This window comes from Chelon labrosus, assembly GCF_963514085.1.
Source record: "Chelon labrosus genome assembly, chromosome: 12".
NCBI lineage: Eukaryota > Metazoa > Chordata > Actinopteri > Mugiliformes > Mugilidae > Chelon > Chelon labrosus.
In genome coordinates, this window is record NC_140345.1 from 29,280,325 (window position 1) to 29,292,341 (window position 12,017).

General features: G+C 43.0%; 1 protein-coding gene across 1 annotated transcript; it reads left to right on the top strand.

The window, feature by feature from the left end:
* Window positions 1-152: 152 nt before the first annotated feature.
* Window positions 153-11,579, top strand: LOC311496577 (semaphorin-4A-like; the record flags this gene model as incomplete). The annotated part of the gene is made up of 14 exons (XM_084556464.1): window positions 153-240; window positions 1,367-1,527; window positions 1,713-1,775; window positions 1,964-2,062; window positions 3,038-3,128; window positions 3,226-3,348; window positions 4,817-4,944; window positions 5,031-5,212; window positions 5,558-5,696; window positions 6,293-6,479; window positions 6,752-6,867; window positions 7,965-8,128; window positions 8,702-8,772; window positions 8,858-11,579. The coding sequence occupies 14 exons, from the start codon at window positions 153-155 to the stop codon at window positions 9,616-9,618; spliced, it is 2,373 nt and encodes a 790-aa protein (XP_084412590.1). The 3' UTR covers window positions 9,619-11,579.
* Between the last annotated feature and the right edge of the window lie 438 nt (window positions 11,580-12,017).

Below are 12,017 nucleotides of genomic sequence, written 5' to 3' on the forward strand. Positions count from 1 at the left end.
CCCCCCTCCCCCAACCCTCCCTTCTCCTCCCCCCCCCCGCCTCAGACCGCTGTGAGGAGGAAGCTGTGGTTTCTCCTCTCAGTTAAACTCTGTCAGTCTAAGAACCGACTCAGAGGAGAATCGTCGTCGTCTTTTAGCCTTCGTCTCCCATCATGACTTCCATCCTCCTCCTCTTCCTCGGCCTCCTCATGAGCACCACCGCCTCTCCTCCTCCTCCTCCTCGGACCTCCTTCCTCCTCGGTGAGTTCAGTGTTTGTGTTTCTGGAGGACAGTGAGAAGATAAATGAACGTTGGATCATCTCGGTCCACGTTGACGTTGGTTCACATGTTTCTTCTCACCAGTTTGTTCCTGATGAATTAAACGTGAACCGGTGAACGTTGAATCCTCCGTTTCGTCTGATCTCTGCAGCTTTTCACTAATTTAACTTTGTCTCATGTTTGTTTTATTTGAAGTTAATGCAAAACCCAAGAGATCTACAGTGAAAAGAGGCTGAACTCACTAATGACTGCAGGAACATTACTGAGGTTTTGATATGGTTTGACTTCCTGTCTCCTTTCACTAATTCATAAAGCCAACCACAAACAACTAGCGAAAAGAACTCTTCATACCAGCGGTAGTCTGTATCTGTATCCATCATTCCAAGGGAAAAACAGGTGGAGCTCCTGTTAGCCGGGATGCTAGGAAGCTAAGAAAAGCTACCATGAGCTGGGATGCAAGGGGGAGCTACCAACTTTAAATGTGCTAAGCTTTCAATAAGAGGCCTCTCTAAGGAGGCTCCACCTGAAATAACACACTTTAATAGTTCAAAATCTTCTTTAGTCTAAAATAAATGTGACGTATTTGTAGAAATGTATTTCAGCATCAAACTGTAATTCATGAATCTTTAAATAGCAGCTTTAACTTCAGACCCAGTACGTTCTACTGTCAGACGACTTCTTATTTTAACTCTTCTCTGAGACCAGATGTTCAGACCGAGACTTTCTCTGCAGCTCAGAACCACATCCTTTCTAACCGAGCCTCGGCCTCAGAAACAGGAAGCAGCGCTGCCTCCGCTCTGGTCAGCTGATTGATGAGATTAGACGTCTTGTTGGTGTTGTTATTTATTCTTCAGTTTTCTCACCTCTTCATTTGGTGTAAAACAGTGAAACCTCCTTCAGGTTCACTGTCAAAAGTGAGAAACCACATGCTAAGAACAGGTACATGAAGCACACCGTACAGATATTAATACAGATGTAGACATGATGAACACGCACAAATGAAAAGGTAAGAGGTCAGTGGGTGACGTTTCCATGGAGACAGGAGGTGACACGTCCTCATCATCTCCTGATTTAAACTGAAGTGTTTTAATCTGCTGTGTTTGTTCAGACTCTGCAGAAAGACCTCTCGTCCACTTCAGCCTCCCAGACGTCCACAACACCAGCACACTGTTGCTAAGCAACGATGGCTCCACCCTGTACGTGGGAGCAAAGGACGCCGTCCTCTCATTGGACGTCAGTCAGAGAGAAGACATCCGGCTGAAGAAGAAGGTGATCTACAGAGACTCGTTAGCTCTTCCTAGCTTCCTAGCCTCTCAGCTAACCGTAGCTCTTCCTAGCTTCCTAGCCTCTCAGCTAACAGTAGCTCTTCCTAGCTTCCTAGCCTCTCAGCTAACAGTAGCTCTTCCTAGCTTCCTAGCCTCTCAGCTAACAGTAGTTGTGTGTCTCTTGTTCAGGTGCAGTGGAGTCCAACTGAGGCTCAGATAAACGACTGTCGAAATAAAGGGAAGAATCCAACGGTAACTATGAACACACCTCCGTCCTAATTAGTCAAGTCACGCTCCACCTCTTTGTTTGAATTAGCCGTGAGCTAGATGGAGTCAGTCACTGGCAAGATGGAGACGAATGGAGACACCACAATAAGCTTAAAAACCTTCTAGTAATGGTTCGTTGTAATGTTTTAATACATGTTTCTGTCCATCTGCAGGTTGACTGTCCAAACTTTGTCCGGGTGTTGCAGCCGTTAAACTCCACCCATCTGTACGCCTGTGGCAGCTACGCCTACAGCCCTCATGATGCTTACATTGTAAGGCCACACAGAATTATTCTCTCTTATTAACGTGACCTTTTGCTTTGGAGTCTATCCACATGATTCTGTACCAACTATGCACCACATGGTGACTTGAATCTGAAATGAGTGACTCAATTTCCTTTGCTTCCATCTAGTGATCTAATAATGGTGGTACTACAGATAACACATACAATAGGGCCACCTTTGCAACAATATGTAACATCCATTCTTCTGGATTGTATAATGATCACAACGGTAGAATGTGATGATGTCCAGGATAAATAAAATGTCCAAAGGTTGAATTGTGTGTACGTTGCCTCCTGTAGTGGAATCAGTAGGATTTTGTAGCCAGATTCACTTTCAAGAGGTAAAAACCCAACGTGGAACACTTTGGGTTCTTTGGTTCTCCACATGTCCAGATGGAGAATGGGCCTGGTTCTATTGTTACTAGAACCTTTGTGGTATTTCTCTAAACTCTTGGTCCAGTTCTAGTCAAGGGGTTGCTGAATGAGTTCAGAATGATATCATTGCTATCAGGGTGTTTTCTACTCTCTGATCTAGAAGATGTTTTAGTTTATCACTAATTAATCAGACACAATGTTACTGACACTGAAGTCTGACCTATCATAGAGACCAGGGTCCATGGAGACCAGGGTCCATAGAGACCAGGGTCATAGAGACCAGGGTCATAGAGACCAGGGTCCATAGAGACCAGGGTCCATAGAGACCAGGGTCCATAGAGACCTGGGTCCATAGAGACCAGGGTCCATGGAGACCAGGGTCATAGAGACCATGGTCTTAGAGACCAGGGTCATAGAGACCAGGGTCCGTAGAGACCAGGGTCCATAGACACAAGGGTCCATAGAGACCAGGGTCATAGAGACCAGGGTCAGGAACATGGACCTGATGGTTCTGGCGAGACTCACCTCCCAGCACCCTAGGGCTTTAAGACACAATCTGTTACAGTTCAGTTTCTCTTCGTCTCTTCAGGACACAGAGAGCTTCTCCATGGTTCAATATAATGAAGCTAAAGGTCGCTGTCCTTTCGACCCCTTCCAGACGAACACCGCCATCACCATGGGTCAGTCTTCTCTCAGCTGTAGAGGTTCAGTCAGTTCACGTAGCAACACAAGTTTTCGTCCTTCGTGCTTTTAAACACAAACTTCTGTTTTCTGCAGACGGCGAGTTGTTCACTGCCACAACCACCGACTTCAGAGGAGTCAAACCACAGCTTTCTCGCTTCTTCAGCAAAGATGGCCGCCCAGACGTCAATCTGGAGACGTCCATGAGCTTACTGGAGGGTAAGTGACCAAAAATTCATCGGCCCACTTAAAATATGACAGATTATTAACGCTTTGATGAATGAACTGCATAAATGTGCTAGCAGAGTGTTGTGGTGAGTGGCAGACAGAGGAGAAGTAAGAAGGGGAAATAAAAATAAGTGTGTCAGAAAACATTGCTGCAGAAAATGAAAACATACTGTTAACAATGTCAGAGTTGCTGGTTCTTCATAAAGGAATCTGCAGACATTTGGTGTTTAGACATTTGTGAAACACTCAAACTGCGTCAGTTTGGACCATTAAAGTCGTGGACGATCTGTCCTTTGACCTGAGTCTGCAAAGATACTTTTCAAATCAAGTTTTGAGCAGAAAAATATTTATTTATGCATATTGCACACGTTAGATATTCCTTCATTTGCAGCAACAGGTGGAGTCTGAAGTTTCCATCCACTTTAACCAAATGAGTCCTGAAAGTAGCCAAAGAGAACCCAACAAACACATGAACCAGAAATATTATACAGCCTTTCAGGAAAATGAGCCAATATTACATATCAGTGAGGTGTACCTCTAGGATTAAATCAGAGTCCCTGTGTTCAGAAGTGTTTCCATCAGTGTAATGAGACTCAGGTGTGGTTCAGTTCCTGGTTTAGTTTAAATCAATCAGGTTTGAACGGTTAAAGAAGAACAAGATGAATGTTTAGGAATGGCCAAGTCAAAGTCCTGACCTTAATCCAATAGAAATGTTGTGGAAGGACCTGAAGCAAGCAGTTGATGTGAGGAAACCCACCAACATCTCAGAACTGAAGTGGTTCTGTTCTGAGGAATGGGCTAAAACTCCTCCAAGCTGCTGTAGACCACTGATCAGCAGTTTACCGTAAACCGGGAAGAGTTCATTTAGGTTTACAGCTGAAAGATTTGAACCAATGATTGATTTTCCTGTTTCATGTGTTTGATTGGGTTCTCTTTGTCTACTTCCAGATGTTTTGAGTCATTTTTATGAAGAAATTTAAGTTTATGGTCGTCCAACCAGCTGTATAGGTTGGAGGACATGCACAACCACATACATGACATTTGTTATCCACAGAATAAGAAAATATTTTGTTGAACATAACTGGCAAAAGGTGAAATATCTGAAGAAGTGACTCTGTCAGCACTTAGAGGTTGGTCATAAACTCTGTTCTCAAAGAAAACCTCATAGTCACATTCTACTCTTTACAGACAGAACCACTCAGCAGTGAGGCTTCAACACTTCCTGATTTCTGTCTGCAATGATTCATTTCCCTTTTGTCTCAGACAGTCCATCAAGTCTTAACGCTGACGTTTGGTGATTGTTTAAAAAAGAAAAGCGGTGGTATGGTTGCAGAAATATAAAACAGATCTCCAGAAACATGATTATGATCCTTTTAAAGAACCGTTTGCTCTCAGATCTCTTTTCTCAACATTCTGACCACATGACACAACACCTCTGTCATCACTTCCTTTATTTCAGACCCAGAGTTTGTCAGCTCGTCACTCGACTCAGAGGAGAAGAAGGTCTACTTCTTCTTTAGTGAAGTTGGTAAAGAGTTCACATTCACAAACAAGCTACAAATACCCAGAGTGGCTCAAGTCTGCAAGGTGACAATAAACACATGGAAGAGTTTCTGATTGCTTGAACGTGATGGTGAATATATAACGACATTAGAGCTGCATGGGTTTTACAGGATGATGTTGGTGGACAGTGGACTCTGCAGAAGAAGTGGACGTCCTTTGCCAAAGCGTCTCTGCTCTGTCAGCCTCCCGGTCAGCTTCCCTTCAACATTCTCCAGGACGTGTTCACCCTCCAGCCACCAGAGGGCAGTGACTCCTCAAATACTCTGTTTTACGGTGTCTTCACCTCACAGTGGTAAGTTAATAACAGACAAGCAGCAAGGATGCATCCAAGGATGAAGTATTAATGTGTCAAAAGCTGCAGTTCCTCCAGCGTCCACAAGAGACAAACACCTTGTTAACATAACATATTAGATTTTTATTGAAGTCGATTGCAGCAGTTGATCAATATCGGTATTAACCTATATGTAATGATGCCAAAACATTAGGTCCAATCTAGAATCTAGATTCTCATTTACGACTGTTCTATTGTTGAGTTAAAGTAGAAACAGCGTCAGAAAGGTTTTAATTCACCTGATGATCATTGTGGAGGATGGAGGCTGTGGAGCTGTTGAACTGACAGCTGTCTGGTTTCTCTCAGGTCCAGCGCTTCAGAGTCTGCAGTCTGCGTCTTTAAGCTGGAGGACGTCAGAAGAGTGTTCGCCGGGAAGTATCGGTCCTTCAATGCGGAGACGACTCAGTGGGATCGAGCGGTGGATAATCACGACAAACTGGGATCGGTGGGGAGGTCACATTCATACCATGATGAAAAGTGCTAGTCCTGAAATCTTAGATGTTAAGACATGTTTTTTTTGATAGGGATGTCCTGATCTTGGTAGCATTGAGTCCTGGATTCAGTCCAATAAATCTTTCAGTCAAAGTTAATGTAGTGTGGAGAGGGTAGCTGGTACCTTGTGTTCTCTACTCCAGAAATGTTCTGGTCATCCAACGCTGCCATAAACTCCCTAACCCTCTCTGGAAGATGTTTCTCCTTGACGCTGTCTCCAGGAAACTTTTCTCTTCTTTTAAACGTTCAGTGTTTGTTGTTGTTGTTTGGGTGCAGCCTTTGACTGGGTGGACTCCATGGATTGGGGCATCAGTAATGTGTTAGTTTATATATTTTGAATGCCTTATTAAACATATACAGAAAAGAACAAATCAAATCAGACTGTGACAAAAAAAACTGGTGAAACGGCATCCCTCAGGGTCTGATTTTAGGTCCACTTTGTTCTCACTAGTTTTCTCAGTGTTCTTGATTCAAACACCATTTAAACTATTTCTCACAGTGATCAGACGTTACTCAATGACTCTCCCACCATCCATGTTCTCCTGACAGTGTGGACTAGGTGCCTCTGCAGATTCTGTACTAGCAGTGGTGAAGAAGACCTTCCTGACCAACAACGATGTGAACCCGGTTGAAAATCGTCCGATTCTTTTGTCAGAGAAACAATACAGTCGTGTGGCCGTGATGAGGACGCAGGCAGCCAATCACAGAGGCTACACCATCCTCTTCCTTCTTATAGGTGAGGTGTGGCACAAAAACATACTTGGTGACACTGATAGTTTTGGAAATAGCTGCTAAAAGCTAGTGACTGCAGAGCATGTATAAATCCACCAGGGGGCAGATGACAAGTCTCAGATCTTGAATTATTGATGATGTGGAGTGTCTCTGAAACTCATGCAGCAAATATGATGAATGTGGCGTTAGAGGGTTGTCATGGAGATGACAGGTCTAAAGTTATTTTTCTCGACTGTATTAAAACTGCTTATTATCCTCTTTGTCTCCGACGACCAGAGTCTGGATTCCTCCACAAGGTGGCTTTGTTGGACCAGGGTCCTCGGGTCATCGAAGAGATCCAGGTCTTCACCAAACCTCAGCCGGTCAAAAACATCATCCTCTCCTCCTCCAAGGTAAACCTGGCTAGGTGTATTGATTATGCTCATAAGAGTGAATTATCAACTGAATGAGTCCTCCAACCAATCAGTAGATGTTTAAACTAATTCAAATAACGTGTATGACTACTGTTACTCTTCTGTCCATCAACACATTAAGCCCCGCCCCCAAATGATCTCAGCAGATCACAGATCACGGCTGTGCTCAGTAGGTAGAGCGGGTTGTCCACCAACCAGAGGGTTAGCGGTTCGATCCCCGGAATGTGCCACATGCCGAAGTGTCCTTGAGCAAGACACTGAACCCCCAGTTGCTCCCAGTGCGTGGCACTGGTGTGTGAATGTGTGTGTGCTTGTGTGAGCGAATGGGTAGATGTGTCTATGACTGTAAAGTGCTTTGAGTACCAATAGGTAGAAAAGCGCTATATAAAAGCAAGGCCATTTACCATCTCAGTTCAGCACAACTTCCCCTACAAACCCATACACTTAAAGGGGAACTCCGGCGCAAAATGAACCTGGGGTTAATAACACATGTGTACCGAGTTCGACTGTTCTCTGGTATTTGTTTTCATGCATTTGTTTTGTTAGTCAAATGTGACCAGTTTTCTTGCAAACCGCTATTTAGCGTATAACGCTAGCCTTCGGTTTACATGTAGAGACCCTAGTTATGCTACCGTGTAAGTGTGGTGATATTGTGAGCCTTGTTAGTGGTATAGAAATAGCGATTTCTTTTTATGTGTAGGTGTGCCCCGAAGAAAGTACAGAAAGTATTCACAATAAAACCATGTTCCCATTTAGACAAGGCCTTATGATATAAGAAAGTGTTCAGTAATCAGTTGAAATGATAAAGAAAAATACCTTCATAGTCTAAAATCATTATGATGTGCAGTATTTAATAATTAGTTTTTTCATTATCCAACTGTAATACTTTTTAATCTAAAGAGAAATATACAACAGTGTATCATCTGCATACTGACAGAGTTTTTTATTTTGTCTTCCTTCTAAAGAAAGAAACAAAATGAAATGTTGATCTGAATGCTTCTCCGTTCGGTGTAAACGTTCTGCTCAGGTTTGCTGTTTATTAAAAACTCTGCTGACTGTGTCTTCTGGTCCTGCAGGGAGTCCTTTATGTGGGGACGTCTGAAGGTGTGACTGCTGTATCTGTGGCAAACTGCTCCATCTACCGAAGCTGCAGCCAGTGTGTTCTGGCCAGAGATCCTCTCTGTGGATGGAGCCGGACCAGGACGGTCTGCGATGGAGTGACAGGCAGTGATGAGACCTTGTGAGTCTGGTAACACAACATCTGAGAAAAGTCCTACAGCCAATCAGAGCAAAGAATTACATGCCTTGATTGTTTTAAAGTTATTTAACGGTCAATATCTTCAACAACAGAGGTGATAGCAGAATATACGCTAGACATTTTATTGTAAACAAAGTCCACAGGGCTCTGATGACGTGTATTTGCGTTGATCAGTACCAAAACTAGTTTGCAAACTACGAACTTGAGTAGTTTCCGGATGACGGGAGACACATTCTGGTATTTAGACTGTTATTGGTAAATTTGAACAGGGACAGAACAAGAGAACAGATTGATGAACGTCCCATGACTACGTCACTGTTACTCTTCTGTCCATCACCGCCTGAACAAGTCAATGTCCAGACATCTGTCTGAATTTACTTTAATTTAATTTACTACTGGCTTGTAAAGGAAACCAGCAGCCCAACACCTTCAATTTCCAAAAATAGAGATAAAGTTCTGAAATGCTAACAAAATTGAATGATAATGATGAATGATGACCTGGATGACTAAGAACCTGCAGAGACATACTGACAGGTTGTTGGTTTTACTCCTCAGGCTTCAAAACCTGGAGGACGACGGCATGGAGACTGAGTGTCAGACTGAAACCAAGAACAGTGTGAGAAAAGGTAACAGACAAAATAATTCTGAGGCTTCTTGGAAATGTATCTCTGAAACACTCTGGGGGTTTAACCGTCATCTTTCTGGCGACAGATTTCAGTCTGAACCAAGCAGTCAGGCTGCCGTGTCGGAAGCCTTCCAACCTGGCCACTCTGACCTGGACCTCCCCTAAATACCAGAGCCTGCCAGAGAGTCTCTTCATCCAATCAGCTGACGGCAGCCTCATGTTCCTTGCCACTGATGACACTTTTGGGACGTACCGCTGCGAGGCCGAGGAGGGCGGGTACAAGGAAGTAGTCGTGAGCTATGACGTCAAACAGACCGCCAATATCTTACAACCGCGAGCTCCCAAGAATGTCCCAAAGGTCGAGGGACAGCCGACGACTGAGAGCGAAGACGAGCCCTACGAGGACATCCTGACTACGGAGCCAATGACTACTGTGGCCCAACCTTCAGAATACCCCGATGTGACCAAGGATAGCGACGATAACGGTGATGTATACACAACCAATCTCAAAGAACCAACTCACTCCAACGAAGGAAACTCCAGGCAGGAAGACGACGTCCTCCTGACCTCCAGAACAGACACCCGGACCTCACTGGAGTCCACACCGGCCGCCCACAAAGAGAAGAGCTACTACAGCGAGCTGGTCGCCGTTTCCATCCTGCTGGTGACCTGCATCTGCATCCTGATCCTGGGATCGCTTCATGTGTGGCGACAAAGAAAAACTGTTTTCAAAGTGGATCCGCTGTTCAGTCCAGAGGAAGACGACGGCAGAATAAATAAATCTATTGAGATTTGTTCTCTGAGCAGCCCAGAAGATGCCAGCCTGGAGCTAAAGGTGCATTCATAGCTCCAACCAGAAGATACCTTAACATAGTTTAGCTCCATAGTTGCTTTGTATCTGCTTAAAAACAAAACTGACTAAAGACATCCACCTTACACCAGAATGACCAGATGATGGGACTAGAAGTTAAGATTAGCAGTGATAACACAATCTGGAAAAATCAGAGCTACTAGCTGGCTAAATCAGAATGAAATGGCTGCTCAATCAGGAATGTTTAACTCAGAGAATTTCATTATAATTCAGCTCTAGGGTTCTAGGAGGTGAGTGTTGCCTAAAAAGACCAAATAAATCAGGACTATCTCCAGAACCATCAGGTCCATGTTCCTGACCCTGGTCTCTATGGACCCTGGTCTCTATGACCCTGGTCTCTATATGACCCTGGTCTCTCTGGACCCTGGTCTCTATGGACCCTGGTCTCTATGGACCCTGGTCTCCATGGACCCTGGTCTCTATGACCCTGGTCTCCATGGACCCTGGTCTCCATGGACCCTGGTCTCTATGGACCCTGGTCTCTATGGACCCTGGTCTCCATGGACCCTGGTCTCCATGGACCCTGGTCTCTATGGACCCTGGTCTCTATGGATAGGTCAGACTTCAGTGTCAGTAACATTGTGTCTGATTAATTAGTGATAAACTAAAACATCTTCTAGATCAGATAGTACACACAATTCATACTGTCAACGTACACACAATTCAACCTTTGGACATTTTATTTATCCTGGACATCATCACATTCTACCATTGTGATCATTATACAATCCAGAAGAAGATTCAGATTTCCTCCATGTTGTTCACACATGGAACTCCCCAGGAAAACCAGTCACCAAGGCATGCTACATATCAATGCTAAGATGCTACATATCAATGCTAAGATGCTACGTATTGTTGTAAAGGCCTCAGTAAAGATGGCTACTATGGCTGTTGGTCATCTGTAGTACCACCATTAACCCACTAGATGGAGATGATTGATTTAGTTTTACAGTTTTATTTCATTGAACAAAACTTTGCTGTGAAAAAGACAGAATTATAATTAATAAATATAATAATAATTATAATCTCAGGATAATAAAAACATTTTAATATGGCAAAGGGCCATGTATTTAAACTTTTTATTTAGAATTAATTTTTCTCAGATGTACAGCAACTCCATCCCTCAGAAGAAATGCTCAGATGTTTTTTTTCCATAACTGTGACTTATTTTCTTGTTATTTCTGGATCTGAATGAAGCTTTTTTGTTTCTGTTTACGTTTAGCCGATTAGATGTGAATTTGTTCTTTTTACTGCTCTGATATGTTGGACGTTTGTTTTAGTTTTACCTCAGTTTTAAATGTCAACAATGTTGAGATAATGTGAGAAATGATCTGAAATGATCTTTTCAGTCTTGTGTTTCATGAACTCAGTTCCTGATCACAGTGTGTTAACGAACGCATGTGTCATCTGCTCTGAATGTAACAATCAGTATAATTATGTTTATGTCAAGTTTACAAGACAAATAGTTTATTTTAATAAATTGAATTAAATTGTGATACTTGCATTACCACTGCCAGGCCAGTGGGGGCGCAACATTATCATTTATAGTTAAAATATTAATATATTTCTGGATTTCTTCACGTGTAGTCATCACTCTGTCGCCTCCTTGTGGCACAGATGAGTCCCACAGAATGTTTATGTGTTGAACTTTGGTTTTATTCAGTTATTAATTATCTTTACTGGTCGTTTTACATTAATATATTTGTTTAACATCATTTGTCGTTGACCTGTGACCTTTTATTGATCCTGATGACGACGAATGTGATGAACTCATTTTTTACAGTAACTGCACTTTCAAGACGATGGTTTTCTCTTTTCTGTTTGTCTCCTAAATAAACTCAGGTAAAGTTTAGACGGCTGATTTCCATGATTTTACTCCTCTTCCTCCTCTCTTTATTCCTTTTCTTCCTCCTCCTCCTCTTCTTCTTAGGAGCCATGAGAACCAGATAATTGGTCATAACTGGTCATAATGTTATGGCTTTATGTGGTCAGTCATTAAGCAATAACCGTGTGACAGAGCTAAGCGGCTAACCTCTTTAGCCACAGGCAGGAACTGGGTTTTTAAACAAAATTTATTTGTTTCTCAGTTTTCAAACAAATGCTGTGGAACCAGTTTGATCAGTAACTGACTGTGAGGAATGTTTAATTATTAATTATAATAAATGTATTAAATTATTTTATGCTAAAATTCATTCATTCGTTCATTCATCTTCTATACCCGTTTAGTCCTGTTAAGGGTCACGGGGGTCTGCTGGAGCCTATCCCAGCTGTCATCGGGCGAGAGGCAGGGGTACACCCTGGACAGGTCTCCAGTCCATCGCAGTTTATGCTAAAATATATCCTTTAAATCTGATTAATCTGACCCGTGACCCTAA